This window comes from Pelodiscus sinensis, unplaced genomic scaffold, assembly GCF_049634645.1.
Source record: "Pelodiscus sinensis isolate JC-2024 unplaced genomic scaffold, ASM4963464v1 ctg82, whole genome shotgun sequence".
In the NCBI taxonomy this organism is placed as follows: Eukaryota; Metazoa; Chordata; order Testudines; family Trionychidae; genus Pelodiscus; species Pelodiscus sinensis.
Genome location: NW_027465999.1, coordinates 231,969 through 254,150, shown reverse-complemented (window position 1 = coordinate 254,150; position 22,182 = coordinate 231,969). Strand labels below are relative to the sequence as shown.

The window sequence follows — 22,182 nt, the reverse complement described above, 5'->3', positions numbered from 1 at the left end:
ATCAGGGTTTCTGCACGTACTAGGCAGGAATCTCATCGGGGACCTAAGCCTTTTGGCTAGCAAGCTGGGGTGCTGTGCTAGGGTCTGAAGTCAGTGAGAGAGATCTGCCAGTCTCTGCTGCTGCACCCCAATGGACTTGCTTTATAGTGCCAAGGATGGAGCCCCCTCTCTCTCCGGCATGGCACCTGTGAAGCCAGTCAGCTTTGCACTTTAGCCACCAAAACCACTTAGGGCACTGAAGGCCCCATTCTAGGCCCTGGAGCCCTGCCCGGGGTGGGGGATAAGTCCCTGGCCTGGCTTGGGGGTCTTACTGTAGCGATCCCACCGTGAAGGCCTAAAACAGATACATGGCCTGACACAGGTTCTTTGCCCGTAGGCCCTCTGTTCTTGGGCGCCGAGGGGCTCTGCTGCTTTCTGGGCAATGGCGAAGAGGCACAGTGCCGGGTTGAGTTTGGTGCTGGTGATGCGGTCTGCACTGAAATCAAGTGTACTCGGCCATGGAGGGCTCTGACGCAGGACAAACAGTCACCTCCATTAGTAGGGCTCTCGAGCAAATATCCCATTCCTGCTGGGACACATAGGACACTTGTCCTTCCTGTGGCTTTGAGACAACTGTCCTGTGGATCACTGATGGGCACTGGCCTGCTGCATGTTGAAGCCAGGCAAGAGAGGCATAAGTCCCTGCTGCTAACTAACAACAATACTTAAGAACTACTTAACTAATGCTATCAACCAAGTATTTACAAAAGCCTTAGAGATGAAGCCCACTGAGACAAGAATAAACCACCTACCCCCTTGCTAAACAAGGAAAAGTGCTTCGACTAACCACCAAGTGTGACACCAACCACCAAGTGACTAACCACCAAGTGAGGATGAAGAGCACTGCACAGAAGCACCTCTGCAGAGGGCACCACAGCCAGCCCTACAGATACTACTAAGGTAGAAATCTCCAACAAATGCGCACATGGGCGCATGCAGACTTAAAATGAAATCAACATCACATGAGCAAGCACTTGAAGAACTTTAGTTTGGCCTTTACCAGACTCTGCTCACCTGGCCTGTCACAAGTTTCTAAGGCATTTTAAGATCCAAGCAGATATAGTAATGATAATGACTTCTCTGTATACCTCATCCACCAAATAGCTGTATGAAGCTGGCACAGCGTATTGTTTAAACACACGGATGCATAAGATTCCATGGCCAGAAGGGACTGTTGGGATCCTGTAGTCTGACCCAATGTACAACACAGACCACAGATGAGAACTTCCCCAAAGTCACTTCTAAGCAGATTTTTAAGAAAAACAGACAGACTTAAACACTGTCAGTGATGGAGAATCCGCTTTGATAAGCTGCTCCACTGGTTAATAACCTTCAATGTTAAAAAAGTACACCGCATTTCCAGTTGTCTGAGTTGTCTGGCTTCAACTCGTAGCTCCTGGGTTGGTCTGCGCCTTTCTCTACTAGACTGAAGAGCATTATTAAATATTTGTTCCCCACCTAGGTACTCACAGACTGTAATCAAGTCATCCCTTAGCATTCTCTTTGTTATGTGAAATAAGTCTGATTCTTTCAACTCTAACATCCATGTCCTGCTCCATCAACATAGTATAACTAGTTTTGAAATAACCAGCAAAAGCAGTATAACAACTTTTACAACTAGAGCTCAAGAACCCAATTTAATAAGCTATGCAGTGAGCACATACAAAATAACAATACACAGATCATCACAGGACTACCTATTAAATCTGAAATGTAGGGCATGACCATCACGTTCCAGCAAAAAAGATATTAAATACAATGGCAATTTCTCATTGATTTTCCTATTCTGAGCTTTTCTAACAACAACAACTAAACCCAGAAACTGATGATAAGAAACAAGGGCTATACACATCCAACTTTTAAATGGAGGCAAGAGGGCTTTTTTTTAAATTAAACTAAAGCAAAAGTACAGAGCCTCTCATATTTGTAAAACAGCTATTTTACAGTCAACAACAACTATATTTTTTCAACCATGCATAATTGTAATTTAATGCCAGGCATGCATACTTAATTGAACACACAGGTCCTTGCTGTGTTAATGTAAGTGAAGATCATTTAATGCCTTCATGTCTCTTTTTAGTTAAATTTGACGCCAACAATGTTGTATTGGTGTAAATGCTAAAAACATGCAAATAGACGATGACATCCTACTGTATACTAATAGTTACAACTCGCCTTTCAGTACCTTCAAGTAGAGGTTTCTTTTCAGTCTCATCCGGGGCTTCTGCACTAGGAAAAATGGTGCATGTTTTCTGCAGTGCCCACAATGGTACAAGCTGAAGTGTGGGCTGGGCGTACTGTCATGTCAGCTAACCCTGCTCAGAGCTGATCAGATGCTAAAAACCATTTGCATGTTTTCCAAGTTCTGATAAGATTTCTACCACTGATACCCTGAAATCGAGGTTTCCCGGTTACCATTGGAGAAGGTCAATGTCTGAGTTTGTTTCTTTCATCTTTGGCTCATTTTTTAATGTTTTATGGGCCACTTAATATTTATTAGTGGCTCCATCTGCTCCTGCACGCGGTGGCATTTCATGTGAGCATTCCGACTTTTTATCTTGTCGAACACCCTACAAGTGGACAGAAAACAAGGGCCAGTTGTTAGTTTTCTTAAGGAGGCTAAACAGAATGGGAGTCCCACATAAAAGCTTTCCCTAGGAAATGAGTAAGAGACCCCCTTTAGTTTTCCTCTTAATTTTAGGGTGTGCAATGCACATGGAAGTGAGAGCCCAACGTACAGTGAGATACAGGTTAGTTTTATGGAAGCTTTTCTGGGCATCTTTGCAATTGCACCTCAGTTCTGACCCACAGCACTGCTTGGTAGTCTCCTCCCACAATCAGTTATGTCATTACAACTCAGTCCCTAGCTGTAATACTTTCTCTTCCTTTCCAGTGCAGCTTGAACAAGATCTACAAGTCATGTTGCACGGTGGTAAAAGACACATTTGTTTTGTAATGAAAGCAGACATGGAATTTGACCTCCAAGAAAAAGGAGATGATCACAAATGTGTTGGCAACAGCCAAAGGACCTATTTCTTTTTAGTCATATGATTCTCCCACAACATCAATGGCAGCCATGGAGCTAAACCCCCTACATCTCTTTAAACATGCAGGGCTTAGGCTGCAGATAAAATCAGCCATGAATCTACAACAGTGTTTCTCAAAGTGGTCCGCAGAGCCACTCCAAGAAAGCTGCCAATGGGCTGCTACAATTGGTTTATTTACTGGTGCTGTAGCAACCCACTGGCAGCCTTCTCAGAGTAGTTCCGTGGACCACTTTGAGAAACACTGAGCTACACCTTCAGGGTTCATTAATTGAAAGCAACATAAGCAACTTTGGTAAAATATGTTTTTACCTCAAATCATTTTGCCTTTTACAGTTAGAAATAACATCTAACATTACAACGTGAAAGAGATCAGAGGAAGAAAACACTTTCCTCCATCTTTTCTCTTTTTCCCCTTTTTAAAACTTTGCACACAGTTTTGTTGTTTCATTTTTGCCCATTTTCCATTTGTGAGGGTCTTTCATGCTGAAATGGGTGAGAAAAATATTTTTTTTTAAAGTACATGGTCATAAAATCACACAAATTGGCTAAAGAGGTTCAGGGAGAGATGCACCATGCATTTAGCTCATTTTTTAAAATCCTATTTTATATTTTAAAATAACTGGTGCACCTTTCATTAAGAATGTTTTATTTATAAATACAACTGAATTAATTAGACATGTAGAAATCTCTGAACAAAGCAAGATTAACAATATACCCCTACCTTTCGCACTCTTTACATGGAAATGAACCCTGATAGTCTGTGGTCCCAGGCTGGTCCGGCGTTCCCCTCTGACTGCATGCTGGACTATATGTCTTGTGTGATGCTTTTTTGTAATTCTTTGACTTTATCTTCATACCTTGTCTAGGCAGATAGCCATGCATTTTCTTTGGGCTGCACACACTCTGCAAATTATGGAATATTTGTTAAAATAGTAAATTCCACTTATTGACAACAAACCCAAATAAATGGTCATCCATTTCCATCACTATTCTGGATAATCTGTTGTCTCCAGGATGACCAAATCTGCAGATCTTATCATTTGAAAAAAGGAAATTTCAGGTACCCATGAATACAATTTCCTATTCTTCATCATGCCACGGTCACAGATCTGTTGAAAGGCATTTTAATAACTGTGTGCCTCAAGGATCATCCCCTGGGCGTTGAGGTGTAGAGAAGACTTCTGTCACAAGACAGGAAATAACACTGAGTAATACTGGATTACCAATATGCAGAACTTGATGAATTAATGTTTGCTCAGTAGATCTCAGAACAAAAGTTAAGACTGCTCTGCCCAGAGACTGTTAGTGTCCTAAAGGATTTGACTCTAACACTTGACCGAAGGAGGAATATTTATTGAATTTATTTAGAGAATGAATGTTCTAACAGTTCTGAGGACTACTAATCTGAATGAAAGGTACAATGCTGAGTCTGGTTAGAGTAAGCTTCCATCTTCAAATGAAAAACTCATCTCAAAGGCCATCATAAGGCTTACACTAACGGACAGGCGGCCTAATGACACCTGCGAAAGAGTTATCTGTTTGGGTAGAGCTTAAGGAACAGAATGCGGTTCTAAGGTTGAACTTTATGGCTTTGCAAAGTTAGAATAAGGTTAGTGCCCTAAGGAAACATTTAATGTTGGTATTTGTACATAACTTTGTCATCTTCAACATGCTGAGAACATTTTACCACAGAGGTCCGACCTTTGGCTTAGGCACAGGTAGGCATCTACGTAGGCAGGGCTATTCCAGGCTGTTTCACTGGCTTAACATGGTAGTTAAAGTGTGGACTTTCCAAGAGTCAGTAGACTAAGTTCAATATGCTGACCTCTCCTTTGGAATCCATGAGCACAATAATCACTTCATCCAACTATTCAGTTACATCATGCCCAGAAGAATCTGCCCAAGCATAGGGTCCGAACATTTCCACATCTGATCTGTCGTGGTGGCACTCTGTGAAGGTGACCTAATTGCTTTCTGTGATGAGATAACTGGCTCTGTGGCTATGGGAAAGCCAATGAGGTAAGGCAGAAAAAACTGGAGAACTTGAGGAGGTGAGACATTTTCCTCCTTCCAAGGACTGGTAGGCTTTGTTCCACTCCCAAGCTTCAAGCAGGCTGAAGTACTCATTGTATTGGATCTGTGGATCTCAGCACCAAGAACGGGCTTGGTTCTCATTAACATCTAAGGCTCTTTACACGGCTCTGCAACTTTAAAAGGGCCACAGTGTAAATGAGAATCATGCTCAATGGGACTCTAGTATATTTAAAGTTAAGCTCAGTGCTTTCTCGAACATGGACAGACCCAGACAAGTACTTAAGGTTTTCCTGACCTGGGGCCTAAAGTCTTGTCTACACTTGTTTTTTTGGCACTGCTGCCTGCAGCAGCTCAGCTCCACCAGTGGTACTGGTGTATTCAAGGCAGGGCCAGGCACTGCCGTTTTAAGCATCATGTCATGTGGAGCTGCTTTGAGCAGGGTCAGACAACAATGCCACACATGGAGCCCTATCTATACTAGTGCTCCTATCATTGCTAGCACCAGTAGAGCTGAACCTGTGACAGCCGTTGTGGATAACTGTTGCCAAAAAACCCTGGTTTAGACACCTCTAAAATGCCCTGGCTGCTAGAGTGCATCAGATCCAGGTTCTGAGTGCCTTCTGCAAGGTTAAAAGAACACTTCATTCTTACTGAAGCAACAGGAGGTGAAGGGGGCTCAGTTCGATTGTAGGACTGACCCTATAGCATTACAATTTCCCATCATTGAGTATCTTGGTGAAACCATGACAGACACATACACATCTGAGCCAAAGGCATTGATATCAATGGGGCGCTTTCCATTAATTTCAAATGGCTCTGGATCAAGTCCACTATCCTGATCAACTATCATAGTGATAGGTTAAGATTAGTGGCCACAAACCTCTGCAAGTGTACACTGGCAGAGCGCCATTGAGTGTAATGGAACTGTGCTAATCTACACCAGCAGAGAACACAGCTCCAAGCTTTCTGTTGTCTTCCGCAGGATAAAGGAAACATTTCTATGTTTAGCATTTGGAGTTTTAGGGTTCTATGGGCTTCCCCAGACCCTTCAGATTACCATTTGCTTGGAGTGAAGATACTAAAGCTCCTATAGTCAAGCCATTCCCACAGAATCTCTTTTTCTGCTGCTGTATTGCTGCTAGGGCTGGTATTCATAAAGCATAGATACCAGTGCTGAACATATACTTCTGTCTTACTTACAGACCTAAACTCACAGGAACCAACTTAAAAGGAATACTTGTTAAAAAACCAATCCTGCTGAAGACTACATTTTGCAGGCACCAAATTACCATACACAGTCACACTGAGGTGAATATATTTATACCATACATGAATCTGCCTAGTGAGCCCCTTTGAACAGTGAATAACCAATTAAAAACACATTCCTGTAAATGAACAGAACATGCCCCCCCCCCGATCTAGTTAGTAAGTGATTAAAAGTGACATTTGCTATTGCATGAGGTGAAACTGCAAAGTTCTCTAATGAAAAACCTGTTAAATGGACACCAAGCTATGAAAATAGCAAACATTTGGAGCCAGATTTGTACGGGTAGTTAGGCATTTACATGAATTTTCAAACGTATGTAGGAACCGACTATCCCTTGAAATGAATGGGTGACAGGTCTCTGTGTGCTTCTGAACATTTACATGGGCACATAAATACCTTTACAGATCGGGCCCTTGCTGCACTGATGCCAGGTTCTCATCAGGTTTCTGCTGCAAAAATAGTTCTGGTAAATTTTATTCCCTACGTGCAGTCATGACACAGCTCAATAATGCGTGTGCGCTGTGTCATGTACCTGGCAGGCTTCTGCATAACACTGGCACGTCAAAGGTGCCACTACGACATCAGCAGTGACAAGCTGAATGCTGACAGCACTACTAACGAGGAACTAGGGATTATTTTGAGGACTAATTAGGAGCGAAGAGTTGTCTTAATTCTCTTGTTTTAATTAGCCATGGTATCATAAAGTCAAGAGCAAATATTGCTACATAACTTCCTACAAGAGTAATGGGAAATGTGAGGCATGGTACAAAATGCTAACTAGTGAACATGGCTTGTTTGGGATTTTTTTTTTCAATATTATTCCATAGTTCTCTGCAAGTTAAACAAGGGTAGCATCAGAATGTTAACTAGGGAGGTGTTTCCTGAAAACAGCTTGCTGCACTCATGAACTCCACATCTCCTAAGGCAGTAGAAGATCTTTAAATTGAAAATCTGAATCTCAGACAGATTCCCCAATCGGTCTTTTTCTACCTCATCCTTCTCTTTCAACCTTCTTTCTATCACTTACTTTTGGTCGACTGAAGTCGAATTTTATTATTTTTTTCCAGATATAGTAATATTCAACACACTGGGACACACTCTTAGTCTGAATCTATCAGGAAAAAACAGAAGTAATCCACAGTTAGTATATCAGACTATCATTATTTGTGCAAAATACAACACAAAACCGGTGTCGGGGACGACGACGACTGTATTCACTCTCACCAACAATGGGTGTCCAGACACTGCAACAGCAGGAGCCACATAAGCACCTAGAAACATATATTTCTGATATCTACTCAGCCCAAGACTAGGAGCCAATCTGAGAGGTTTAATTAATTTATGTTTGTAACATGCTTTAATAGTCTTTAATACAATTTCATGCTGCCTCCGCTATAGTAAAGTAGTGTGCCTGAGCCCAACTCCTCTCCTTAGAAAAGACAGGAAGCTGCTGGTAAGGCATTCCCCCAGAGGGCTCTGGGCCTGGTTTCCCGCCTGGGTTGATACAGCCCAAATTTGGTAAACTTCCTGGCAGATTCCCTACAACGACAGCACAGAATTGCCTAAAGTTACTTGGACATATTGCTGCTTGCACATATGTGGTATAGCACACCAGGCTGCGACTTGGCCCAAGTTTACAGGCCAAACCGAAACCACCTGGACAGACTAGTCGCTCTTACACCACAGGTTCCCCAGTCCTTCTGGCAGTGGCTGGACCCACAAGCAGTGTGTATAGAAATATCCTTCTCCAGACCTCAGCCAACACTGTGGTGGGGAATCTGCTGAGATCTTCTATGATGGCCCTCATGACAAGGAAACAAGCTTCCAGAAGAAAAACTCTGGCCTACCTGGATCTAGCAGGGCTCTGATATACTCTACCTTCTCAGTGGGAGTTAAAGTTGATGTTACCACGTTCAGAATGAGTCTGAGCATGAGAAACATGGTCCTGCACACAGGCCCAGCCTTAGGGCAAGGCGAGCAAGGTGTTTGCCTTGGGCCCTGCGCCTTCAGGGCCCCGCGCTCGCCCGCCTGGCTGCTCACTTGCTGCCCTGGCTGGGAGCCCCCCGGCCACACAGTACAGCCAACCACAACATGCCGCCTTGGGCCCTGCAAACTCTTTGGCCGGGCCTGCCTCCACATGGGCCCAAGATTGGCCCTTGATTAGCCAGTTGTTCAGGTCGGGGGATACCTGCACTGGCTGCTTCCAAAGGAGGCCATGTACTTGGTGAACACGCAAGGGCTTGCTAAGAGGTCGAAGGGGAGGACCAGGATCTGATAGTGGGGTACTGTTTACCACACACTGAATGACGGAGATGTGAAAGTACGTGTCCTTCAAGTCAAGGGCAGCATGTCAGTCCCCCGAATCCAGAGAGGGGGATAACGGAAGCCAGGGAGACCACACAGAACTTCAACTTCTTCATGAATCTGTCGAGGTTTTATAAGTCTAAAATAGGCCTGAGCCCTCTGGGATTTGGAAATAACAGGAGTAGAAACCTTTGCCCCGGAGCGCTAGAGGAACCTCCACTATCACCCTGACTTGTAGAAATGTTTGCACTTCCTGTACTAGAAGTTACTCATAAGAAAGGTCCCTGAAGAGGGCTGGGAGAAAACAGAATGGGAGAGAACATTATTCAGCCCCAGGCATGGTAGAAATGGAACGGACAATTCACAAAAAGGGGGAAGGATCCAGGATGTGGACTGGCTGCACCTTCAAAAGGTTTACTTGGAAGCCCGGGATTGCCTTGTCAAGCCCTGGCCCTGGTTAGAAGAGGACTGTAGAGGACTCTGCCCATTTCTCCTACCCCCTTTCCTGCTATAACGCCGAAGTACTGCTTGCAGATTAGCGATTTGATGCTAGAGCCCCCTGGTGGATAGCTGAAGAAGTCCAGTTTCTTTGCATCCGGATTTCAACAGTTCTGTGTGTGCAGACAGTCAATGATGTGGGTTTTGCCTGGGCAGAAGCTGAGTGTCCCATCCCAGGATATACTCCCCAGGCACCATGTCGCTCCACAGCTCTAACAGTTGGCAAACGGTCTCAGTTCCTCTCCGCTTCGTATGCAACAGCAGATTGCGACTCATGCCAAAAGGATGCCAAATTTGTCTTGGGTTTTGGAGAGTGGTGGTGCCATAAGTCTTTGGGGGACAGGTCTTTTGCCGGGGCTGTGGCCTCCCTTACAAGACAGGTACCCTGCACTGCTGGGCTTTGGTGCTGACATGGGCGGTGCCATGTAGGGCCCAGGATGAAAAGCTAACTCCATAAGGAGGAGTTTAAGTCTGAAGATCCCCTCCCTTTTTGTTCTTGATTGGAAGCTCCTGCAAATCTCACCCTTATTGGTCTTATGGGCTTCCCCCAAACACTTGAAGCAGAAGTCGTGAGGCTCTCCCTTGGGCATAGGCTTCTAACAAGACCCACAGGGTTTGAAACTTGAGACTAAGGCATGCCCTGGTTCCCAAAGGGGAGAGTGTGTAGGGGCCAACCTGCATTAAAGGCTTAACTACCAACTAACTACACTAAAGACTAGCAACACTGTCACCCCCCCATGATTTATGAAAATTGGGTTATGAATATGAATATGCATAACTCGAAGATGCGTTAGACAAAATACCTCTTGTAGCCTATCAGTTTTAATCTTACAATCTGCTGAATGTGCATATCCGATTTCTGTGCATGTATCACATTTGTATGTGAAGTTAAAAAAATGAAGTGTTTATAGTTCTAAATGTGCTCAGAAGGGCCATTAGTGATACTTCAGGTTCTTAATGACTCAGTTCTCAAACCAAAGACTTGCTAATGGTCATGTTTGTCCTATAAGCCCAAACTGTGGTTGGCCCTAGAAAGACATGTGACCACACCATCTGGTACTGGAATCCATCTTGAACCTGATATTTTTCCATGGGGATGGGGGATGCCAAACAAAAGATTCCTGCCCTGGGAGAAAGTCAATCTAAGACTGGTCGACACTACACTTTTCTTCTGGAAAAAGCTACGTAAATTGCAAACCGCTATTTGCATATCTTTGTCCGCTTCTTTTTTCAGAAGAGGCTTTTCTGACATTTGGCCCGTCCACACTGGGACAAATGTCAGAAAAAAACCCTTTTTCAGAACATCCCTTCTTCCTTGTAAAATGAGGTTTACAGGGATGCCAAAAAAGTACATCTGCTCTTCCGGAAAAAAATTCAGAAGAGCAGACGTGTTCCCTGGACGCGGCAGAGTTTTTCTGGGATAACTCTGTAGTGTAGACATAACCTAAATAATGAGAAAAACTTAAAAAACAACCAATAGTCTGGTAGCACTTTAAAGACTAACAAAACATGTTGATGGTATCATGCGCTCTCGTGGGCACAGCCCACTTCTTCAGATGACCAGAGAAGCGATCTACCTTCAGCTGGCCTTTGAAACTTCCTGGGCCACCCTCCAAGGATACAAAGAACTTTGAAGAAGCTTTAGATCCAAGCTGATGTAAAGATCAACTCTGATTTGAAGCTCTTTACTGAAGATAAGAACAGCTGTTTAAGGTAAGAATCTGCATGTAACAAGTTTCTTGGTGGATTAGAACTAGCTAAGCGGTTTTTGTTCATTTTAATTTACTAACTTGCTTTGATCTGACCGTTTCACTTGCAACCGCATAAATCTTACCTTTCATACTTAATAAAAACACTTCTGTTTATTATCAAGTGCAGTGTAAATAACTGTTAGCTGGGGGGAAGAACCACTGTGCATTCAGTTGGAGTTTTGGTCCCATGTGGGGGTTGGTTTCCTGTGTGCTGAGAACTGAATCCTCCCAGAGCTGAACTGGATCAGTGCGTTGCTCTCCAGGGGGGGCGGTAACCCCAGCTCTGTGCCTGGTCTAGGGGAGACCAGAGGATCTGGCCCAGGAGGACAGGGAGGTAGGGAGTTCGCAAGAGCTGGAAGGTAGGCATCAGTGGCATGATCAGCATGCCAGGAGACAACCCCAAGGGGACTTCTGTGGCGTCAACCTGTCACAAATACTACGTGAATAAACTACTTACAAGACCAAGAAAGCGAATGCTAGGGAACTGGTTGCCCCAGGCGACAGACCAGAAAGCCCCAACCACCTCACTGGCAGTAAGAAGAAACTGAAGCAACAGCAGGGACCTATATATAGCTCCCTAAAGGCACCACTGCAGGGGGCTCCACAGCTGATCCAATGGGTACCGCTACCCTAATAATGACACGGACTGCAGCAGCACAGTTGGCTTTGTATTGCCTCCAGGAATTGCTTCTCCATGTCCCTTTTTCCATGGGGTATTTTTTTTGGGGGGGGTCATACCAATGAGGTCCTTGGCAACTGCAATGCTGTCTTTGGCCACTACAATCTCCTTGGAGAACAATCTGTCTGATTTTCTCTGCATGCTCAAATGCTGCCTCCACCTCTCTGCTATTTTAAATGACATGTGAAAACATTTCAGCCGGAGTTTTCTTTTTTCTTTCCCTCAGGTTAGGCAACTACTCAGCCATTGACAAAAGCCCTGTCCTTGACCATCTGGTTGGTTGGTGCACATGCCATGTCGGAGTTAAACATTCACAAGCAATCACTATTCGTATTGTAGAGAGGCTGTGATGGCATTTTTTTCTTATATGCATATCTGGGTTCTCTCCCTGAGATTCTTTCCAGACTCAGGAGAACCTCGGCCATGTATACTGGCATTTCTGTCTGTGCAGGGTATGCTGTGTGACCCTGCCATTGTGCCTGGGACACTGTCCAGGAGGAGAGACAGAGGTGAGGTTGGGAATGATAGTTCAGTTCTGGCACTGGAGTTTTGCTGTGCTTTGGAGGTGCTTATATGGTGTGAGAGGGGACATCAGGGCCTACATGGGAGTGAGCCATACAGTCATACCCTTTACATTCCACTTTGGCTGTCCTGGCTCTGCAGGACCTGAGACAGGTAAGGAGGAAGCAGAGAAGTGACTTAATTAAAAAGGCAAAGGGCACACCAGTGAGATGCCACACTCAAGTTATTCACCAAGATAGCCCCCCATAAGGGCTACAGAAGCAGAAGGGAATTGCAGACTGTTCCAGGAATAACCATGCAGCTTTTCCTCATAATCTACAAACAACAACTAAGCAATTTCTCAGTCTTACATTTTGCTTTATCTCCCCTGTACGGGGGAACATGGTGAAAAAGCAGAGAAAAACTGATAGGGTTCTGTGATGATTGCCTGAAGCATTTGCTTTTACCAGTTGAACTCTGTGTAAGTCTGTGAAAAGCTGTTAAGAGTTTTGTTATCCTCACAGCAAAGCATATTTACTATAAGAATGTGTGTTACAAGGCATTTATACTCAGCAGGGAATTGTACTCTTTGTAGCTTTATGGGCACACAATGTGCATGTCTACCTCACACAAAGTGAGAGCACTAACCAAACTGCTTTTCCTTTAATCACTGTCTCAATAAACTAGTGCAATTTGCACAAAATAATGTTTTCATTATTTGAATCTGCTGGGGGGAGAGGCTGAAGCTGCACCGTCCTGCCAACCACCATTCTGAGCTAGAGAATGGGGTGGGGGAGGTTGGTGGTACAGGCAGCCTTCCATAGCGTGGGCCTGAAAATGGTTAGTAGTCAGAGTTTCAGCATGAGATTGAGGTCAACTGCCCAGCTGCAGTCGCCACCATTTTGGAAAGATATATGGTGGAGGGGAGAACAGGCAGCCTGGGCTGGAGGCAGGGATCTTGGACTCACGCCTGTCTACAATGGGACACCTAGAACAGAAATGGCACAGCAGTGCAGTTTAACAATAATCAATTAAAACTTATATATTAAATTTCTAATCAATAAAAACACACATGCCAAGGTTCCCTCCATAGGATCTGGTCTGGGTTGCTGTCTGGGAATCATGCAAGCTGGCTGCCATCAGGGTCATGAGTCTTGAAGAGACTCTGACTTTCCAGGGAGATCTCTTTACTTGCCTCCTCATGCTCATTTCCCAATGAATTTTGTTGGTCTTGCCAGTCATTCTAAGAGATGAGGTGGCAGGGAGAAAGCAGGATCCACAGACCACAAGGTTCAAGTGGTCATGCAGTTATGTAAAGTCCTGTCCAGCTCCTCAAAACCTGGACAAGTTACATGTCCTCTGCCATGCTTTTTCCTTTATTGGACTAATGGTTGCTCGTGATAGAGACAAGCTTTCGAGATGACAAAGAGCTCTTCTAAGCTTGTCTTTCTCAGTAAGAGAAGTTGGTTTAACAAAAGATATTACTCACTCGCCTTGTCTCTCTAATATTCTGGTATTAGCACAGCTGCAACAACACTACATACAGCAGATTTCTTCCTGTCAACTTTAGTTTTAACATAAGTGCTCCTGAACTATTTGCTCTTTATTTGGCAATTTTTGTCTTCTCAGTCATGCTTCTTGAGGACATCTACCTAGCAATATCCACAAGATAATTATTCTGGCCACATGAACTTCCTGTATTGATGCTTCTCCCCAGATGGTGATGAAATCCAGGGTCTCAGCTCAGCTCCAAGTTTCTGCTCAAGGCATTTTGTAAGGCTTCTGAAATATTATTGCCACTAATGTGATGTACTAAAAAATGCAGACACAAAAAGACAGAATCTGGCACCTTTCCTGTTTATAAACAGGGGAGGGGCCAACTGAATGAACTGACCCCAGAGCAGCGGAGAGTACACAGATTAACAGATAGGTCAGTAATTGTCGCTTATGTGGGATACTCAATGGAAGACTGCCAGGGTGGACAATACATCAGACTAACTTGAATTTTTGCAAAGTCAGTTCAATTTGAAAAAAGACTTCAGAGTTCATGATAAATGTGGAGTCAGAGAGATATATTGTGTATACACAAGGATTTTCAAACAGGATTAATTTGACTTAATCCAGTTTAAATTACCTGTGTAGACAAGCCCTTAGCCTCGTCTCTTTGAACCCCTCACTCTAATAAACTCTTTTTTTCATTTGCTTCTGATTCTTGTTGGGAAACAACAACATTTTGGCTTTGAGAAAGAGTGTACCAATAACTCCTTTAATTAATCCATGAAGGAGTTTTAGTAATCTGAAAAAAAAAAATAACCTCTGCCTAGAGGTCTTACCTTCTTCTGTATCAGGTAAAAATCTTTTTTATGCAGACAAAAAGCTTTTTTAAACAACTGTTTCTCAACAGGTGTCCAAACATCTGAACCTAGTGGTAATAAGATGCAAATTATTAGATCACATTGCATGCTTAATGGACCATAACACAAAATTAAAACACTTGATTATTCATGTACACATTTTTCTCTCTCAGGGAAACTTAATTCCAGTCTATCAAAAACAGCAATCAGTAATATGTTATAAATGTCTGAAAAACTCCAATTACTACTGACACAGGAAATACCACATACTATAAAATATATGCACCACTGAAAAGAATACCACACGATAGTAAGCATCGATCATTGCCATGTTTCAGCATACTTTTCCCATTGGGTGTCACTGCAGGGCAGTGCATGCTAAAACGTCATGCTGTCACAGGAGAACTAAGGAGCTGAACATAAGAAAACAGTATAAACAAGGTTAAAATTGAAGAGGTGATCACATTTTGTAGCACTTCAGGGCAAGAATCTTTTGTTTGCATTTTTAAATGCATGTAGTTTTAAAGCAGAATTAAAGGCAAACCACAGTGTTATCAAATTATTGCATGACTATTAGTACCCCAGTTCACTGATCCCATTGTACAGATTTTGTTTTTAATTTACCTGTATAATGATAATTAGCAAGAGGGTGGGATGGAACTTTCTGAGGTCCTCTGAACAGCAGCATCTCTAGGGCCTCCTGCAACAATTTAATCCAGAATATAATCAGAGCCCTCAACAGTGAAGCAGGGAGATGAGTTTTGTTCTCAGCTATGCTGATGTAAATCTGCTGACTTTACTGATTCATGCCAGCATCACTGGCTATGTTCATGTAAAATTACACTCTCTAGGGGGCTAATCCAAAACCCACTGAAGCCCATGGGCGTTTTTCCACTGTTTTTAATGGCTTTAATTCATGCCTCAAGTGACTGAAGAAAAAAACATATTGCACAAACATCTTGTGGAGAAAGAAGCAGTGTGCTGCCATGTTAGGAGGGGTTCTGTGCTTCCATCATTTTGTGCCATCTATGCTAGTGAAAAGCAGCTCTACTGCAACTTAAGACCACACCCAGCTAGGGACATCCCAGGATGAGGAGTCTTCTCTGCCTGGCACTAAGGCAGACTACTCCCCCTCAGGAATCTCCGGCAGAAAAGACGCACCATGGGACATCTGGGGGCACGTTGCAGGACGGAGGGTGTGGCCATAGTGTTCTATAGGAGCCACTGTTCCTGGAAGCCCAAAGACTTAGTGAAAGCCAAAAGGCTGCTCTAACCTGTGTATTTAAACTCATGTATAAATCCATCCCTGTTCAGGAAAGAACATTGGAAAGGAGAAGACTGAGAGGTTAGCAGTTTTCAGGTTAGCAGTTTTCAGGTATCTAAAAGGGTGTCACAGGGAGGAGGGAGAAAAATTGTTCTCCTTGGCCTCTGGAGACAGGAGAAGACGCAATGGGCTTAAACTGCAGCAAGAGAGGTTTAGGTTGCACATTAGGAAAAACTTCCTGTCAGGGTGGTTAAACACTGGAATAAATTGCCTAGAGAAGTTGTAGAATCTCCATCTCTGGAGATATTTAAGAGCAGATTGGATAGAAAATCATCAGGGATGATGTAGACGGTGATTGGTCCTGCCGTGAGGGCAGGGGACTGGACTTGATGATCTCTCGAGATTCCTTCCAGTTCTAGTGTTCTATGTTTCTATGAAATATAATCCCATTGACTTCAATAGAACTTAAGTAAAATTTTAAACACATTCATGTTTTTATTTGAATAGATTTGTGTTGCTGAATCAGGAACATAGAAAAGAACAGAAATGAATCGTTGGCTGAACGACAGTGAAAACCCAAAGCAGTATTCAATAAGCTAAAGTGGAATAGCAATGGGGGTGTGTGGCTGATCCTGCATCCACCGACATCTCCAATGGAAACAATGATAAATCTTTCTTGATGGCCTATGAAATATGGCAGCATCACAAGTAGTAGTCAATAATTTTAAGATACGGAGATTCAGATAGTGACAATAGGATTCAGAAGGCTGCATTTAAGTTTAGAAATGCTGAGGCAAATTCTACTCTTAGTTGCAAGATGTGTAAATCAGAAACTAAAGGAATTACTTCAAATTCACACCAGCTGAATTTGGTCAATTATTACCGACAACTCAATAGCTACCTTACCAGAATATTGCCTTGTGCTTCATGCAGACAATGCAGGGCTAGTTCTAGATTGGTCCCTCCCCCGGGCATCGCACTGGAGCAGGCCACGTTTAATAGTCCTGTTACTGCAGCCACAGTCCGAAAGCAGAGTCAAATTCCGAGATGGAAATAGGAAACATGCATGAGAATATTAACAGAAAAGAACAATTGCAACACTCAGATGGGCCACCAATAAAACACTAAAAGAATGGCAAAATGTCGTATCTCTGTTTTAAACATGGCTTTGTCTCTGCTAAATCAGTGGACTTTAGCAAAACATCTCCTCTTTCAAAGTCACTGTAGATGAATTGGGACTAACAGAGATGTTCATGACTTTCTGTAATGGAGAGAAGCGAGTGAAAGCCCTATGGCTGTCTAATTTGTTTGCTCCAGCTCTACCAAAACTAAGCATATCACTAGTCTGTAATACAATTGTGTTGAAAAGAAGGTCAAAAAAAGTAACATTTTCCACAGCACAATGTAGTTAATGAGGGAGACAATGAAAAAAAACAAAGTTGCAATTACATCAAAATCATTTCCAATCATAAAATCTTGGGGTAGTCTTGAGATAAAACTTTTAAGACACCTCTGTCCTGTGTTTCCTGGTTGGTTGTGATGTCTCCCCAAGGTTTCCACACTAACGATGCTGCATGTTCATCATTTTCTAAAAGTGCTCTATCCTGGAGGTTTGGTATCTCTGCCTGAAACCGGTTTCCAATGTTAATATGTCTAAAATAATAAAAAGTGGGGGTTGGGAAAAATGAATTGGGAACAAATATAACTCATTAAGAATGCAGGTACACACAAACACGCACACGACAATACAGCTTTCAAAGCATATGAATGAGCAAGACGTAGTGTGATAAAAGTTATTTATGCTGTGCACAAATGTCTTTGCAAACCATAGCTAATGGATCTAATCTGTCCCAAGTAAACAGTAAGAGACAATGAGTATGCCTACACTGCCTGTGGGACTAAGCTTTCCATCCCATGTTATCAGGCTTGGACTAGCAGCATTTCTGCTATCAGTCTAAAATGTAGACTGTGCTTTAAATTTGCAGCTTGAGCTGGAGGGGCTTCTGAGTCTATTGTTCCAGCCCATTCCACAACTTCTAATTGCTGTCTACACTCACATTTCTAGATCGTTCACTAAGCCCTGCTAGCCTGATGCTGTTGACCAGGAAGCTTGCTTCTACAGGCTGTACCTGGTGCACTGCTGTATTATTCCAGTTCTGTGCCACTGTAATATCATCTAAAACAACCATGGTTGAACTCAGCCACATCAGGTCGATTTTATAAACAACTAACAGATCCCTGGGTCCTTCAGGGCAGGACCTTGGGGATGTGGGTAGACGGCATGCAATGTTTTTATTTCATCAGGTACTAGCAGCTTAACCCAGAATCCAAAGGGGCGACAGGAACTGTGAGACAGCTACCCATGGTGCATCACTGTCAAAGTTGAAAGTAGTCGTGCTATTGGAGATGCACTCCATTGACTTCATATGCACAGTGAATACACACGTATTTCTCACCTTCAACTATACAATACTGGGTGCTAAAATTCAACCTTAATAAATTCAACCTCTCTCGTAGTGTAGACATACCCTCAGCATCCAGGACAAGGAGTGAATGAAGCAGAGACGGAACACCTTACATCTATGGTGAGTGTCTCATGTGGTAAAGCACATTGGCAAGACAGGGAAGAAAAGCCTGAACTGAGGTACCTACGCTACTGTTTGTCTGGGAAAGCCACAACTCCAGTTCTGCTGCCAATCTTGAAATTACGAGCTGGTATTTTATATAGAAGAAAACAGTCCAGAGCTGTAGATCGTTCCCAGTGAGAGATATAACAGTGGGCTTAATAACTGATCTTTGGCTGGATTAAAGTAAGGCTTAGAACAGATGTTTAGTCTCAACTTATGGCCTCATTGCATGGCTTATTTCAATGCTATTTCAAAATAGCTTATTTCGTCATTTAGCACTGCCTACACAGTGCCGAATTTCAAAATAACTCGCAATTCCAAAATTCCTCTTAACCCTCGTGGAACGAGGGTTACCAGGATGTAAATTTTGAAATAACGGGCTGCTTCAATAGATGTAGAATAGCTATTTCGGGATAGCTCCACAGTGTAGACATATCCATATATATAATGAGCATTCAGTGAAATGTGTATGGTTAAAGCATTTTGTGTGCCTAAACTGTGTGTAAAACTCTTAGGATATCAGTATATTTTTCACCAGTATTGCTTTTATCTTCCTTAATTCTCAGTCAGCTCTGGCGACATGTGGTCTTCACACTTTTCCCTTATACACAGCTCGAGGGTTTGCCTTTACAGTTCTTGCTCTTGTAAACTGCATGAAACTCCTCAATGGTTTATCTTATTGCAAGATAATCCTTTCATAGAATTTCTTGTTACTAGGTATATTTAACCTAGATGGTGCAATCTTGTTAACAATGCCCCCTTCCAGATATGTTATCCAGATCTTAGCTTTGCATTACATTGCAAACCTACACAACACTGCTATATCCACTGCAGACAGAACTAATAAAGTCTTATTTCATTATTCCACCCACTATTGTAGCACTGTTACTCTGTCCATGTTACATATCCAATGACAAAGAAGACTCTGTCCTTCCTTAGCTAACCATAGCCCAAACAAAAGGAATATAATATCTATAAAGTTCCTGTTCAACTTTTTTTATTTAACAAGAACAATAATAACTCTCACACTATTAAACTCACTCTGTACTAATAAACTATTTAAAATTGCTAGCCAAGTATTTCAAACTAGCCAATTAGTCCGTCATAAGACGGGATTTTCTGGTCTCTTCTCCACGTCGGTCTTCTCTCCTGAGCCTCCGGTCTCTCGCTCCATCTCTCTCTCCTCCTCCTCTTCCTGCCTCCCCCCCTCCCTCTCTCAGCTCTCCTCCGCCTCCTGCCTCCCTCTCTGTCTCTCTTTCTCTTCTCCTCCCCCTCCCACCTCTCACTCGGGGGACCATGGAGCCCAAACAACCATTTGGGCTCCGCACTCCCTGTGCTGCATGGGGAGTGCGGAGCCCCAACGGTTGCTTGCGCCATTTGCTCCAATGAGGCAGCCTGGCTGAGCGGCACAGAAGTCAGCTGAGCGCCATGGCGGGAGGTGAAGCGGGGTGGTGACGTTCACAGCCAGGGGGCGGGGCCTGGAGCCGCTGTCATGCCGCACGTCACCACCCCGCCCCCCTTTCCCTCCCGTCATGGCGCTTGGCTGACTTCTCCACCGCTAAGCCGGGCCGCTGTGGGGGAGCAAGCGGCCGTTTGGGCCCCTCACTCCCCATGCAGCATGGGCCGCCCAGAGGGAACAGCCAGCATTTCAGCGTTACAGACTCACAGACATTGGGCTACTATATATATGATACCACCATCTGTCACCTCTGTTGATAAAAATGCAGTTCACAGAATTACAGCTATTAAAGATGGACATTTATATAGATAATAAGAATACTCAGAGTTATAACAGTAAGGATTTTTTAATAAGACAAGCTTTGAGAAGAGTTGTAAGCTCTCTTGCTTCAGGACATAAGCCAATCTAACTAGTGTGGGATCAGGAAAAATCTTTCCCTTGTGATGGGTTATGTAATAACTGCTTTCTGCCTGGTTTTTACACCTTTCTGTGAAGCAAAGGGTAGGAATACATGGGAAGTTCTCAGACTGGAGACAGGTAACTAGTGGGGTCGCCCAAGGGTATGTCCTGTCCTGGGACTAATCCTATTCAACTCTTTTATAAATGATCTAGAGAAAGGGGTAAACAGTGAGGCAGCAACATTTGCAGATGATACCAAAATGCTTAAGATATTTAAGTCTAATAGACTAGTGGAGCACTGATTGGATCCAGTGTGACAATTCCTATGTTCCTAGATCCTAAAGATGGAAAAGACCTAATATGTCTTAGAATGGGAAGTGACGGTCTAAGAAGGAGTACTGCTGAAAGGGATTTAGGGATCATAGTGGACGACAAGCTAAATATGACTCAACAGTGTGACACTGTTGCAAAAAAAGCAGACATGATTCTGGGTTGCATGAACAGGAGTGTTGTGAGCAAGACACCAGAAGTTATTCTTCCATTCTACTCTGCACTGATTAGGCCTCAATTGGAGTATTGTGTCCAATTCTCGGCACCATACTTCAGAAAAGATGTGGAAAAATTGGAGAAGGTCCAGAGAAGAGCAATAAAAATGATTAAAGGTCTAGAGAACATGACCTCTGAGGGAAGACTGAAAGAACTGGGCTTGTTTAGTTTAGAAAAGAGAAGACTGAGGGGGGACACGATAGCAGTTTTCAAGTATCTAAAAGGGTGTCACAAGGAGGAGGGAGAAAACTTGTTCCCCTTGGCCTCTGAGGACAGGACAAGAAGCAATGGGCTTAAACTGCAGCAAGGGAGGTTTAGGTTGGACATTAGGAAAAGCTTCCTACCCGTCGGGGTGTTTAAACACTGGAATAAATTACGTAGGGGGGTTGTGGAATCTCCATCGCTGGAGATATTTCAGAGCAGGTGAGACCGACACCTGTCAAGACAGTGCTTGGTTCTGCTGAGAGGGAAGGGGCTAGACTCAATGATCTCTCAAGGTCCCTTTCCAGTTCTATGATTCTATGTAACATGTTCTACTTTCCCTATTATACGCAGAATTGACACCTGACTGATTGCCTCTAATACATTAGATTCCTTGTAAATCTGGCACAACAAAAATGTTTAGACAAACAACCATTTTCCAAACTGAATTAAAACATTAATTTATTAATTCACACTAGCCAATCTCTCCCTTGTGAGGTAGGTAAGTATTGGTACCATTTTATATACATTGGGAAGCCAAGGGAGAGCGATTAAGTGGGTTGTCCAAAGCAGGGCCAGCTCAAGCCATTCCTGTGCAGCGGGCGCGCGATGCATGCGCGGCTCCGTTCCCGTGTGTGCTGCGCACCTTACAGCTGCAATCGGGTGCCGTGTGGCCCCCGGCCCTGGGTGTGCGGCGCCTGATGGCAGCTCTAAGTGGTGCCGCGCGGCCCCCAACCTCGGGTACCTGATTGCCGTTCTAAGGAGTGCTATGCGGCCGGGCGTGTGGCGCCCCTCACAGCTGCCATCAGGCGCCCCGCATAGGTTGGTACTCCGGGCAGCTGCCCGGCTAGTCCCCACCTTAATCCAGCCCTGGTCCAAAGCCTCAGTCAGAATCATTGTCAGAAATATGATTAGAATTTTGAATTTCCTGGCTTCTATCCTGGGCTCAGACCACTCCTCTCCACCTGCCTCACATTCATCCACAACAATATACAACAAAGCACTGAGGCTTGCCTCCCTTGATTCATCTTAGCACATTAACTTCTTTGCTCTTAAACAATCACAGTTATCACAGGAATTATTTCATCCCTATACAAACAAGAAAACAGATTCTCCTGCTAAGGTTTCTGATACGTAAGTGAGAGGCAGTGGATGAAATTAACAATGGCTAACTAGAAAAGTGGCTATGAGAGATGACAGAGCAGGATATCT

At 43.6% G+C, this 22,182-nt stretch overlaps 1 protein-coding gene across 5 annotated transcripts in view; it reads right to left on the bottom strand.

The window, feature by feature from the left end:
• Positions 1-1,644: 1,644 nt before the first annotated feature.
• Positions 1,645-22,182, bottom strand: part of ZNF541 (zinc finger protein 541) — a 48,605-nt gene continuing 28,067 nt past the window's right edge. For all 5 annotated transcript variants that reach the window (XM_075917982.1, XM_075917981.1, XM_075917984.1 and 2 more), the window contains 7 exons: positions 17,249-17,391; positions 16,645-16,748; positions 15,099-15,174; positions 14,454-14,542; positions 7,415-7,498; positions 3,808-3,989; positions 1,645-2,609 (listed from right to left, as the gene is read on the bottom strand). In XM_075917982.1, coding sequence (XP_075774097.1) covers positions 2,507-2,609; positions 3,808-3,989; positions 7,415-7,498; positions 14,454-14,542; positions 15,099-15,174; positions 16,645-16,748; positions 17,249-17,391 — 781 coding nt within the window. In that variant the 3' untranslated portion in view covers positions 1,645-2,506. The remainder of the gene's footprint in view (positions 2,610-3,807; positions 3,990-7,414; positions 7,499-14,453; positions 14,543-15,098; positions 15,175-16,644; positions 16,749-17,248; positions 17,392-22,182) is intronic.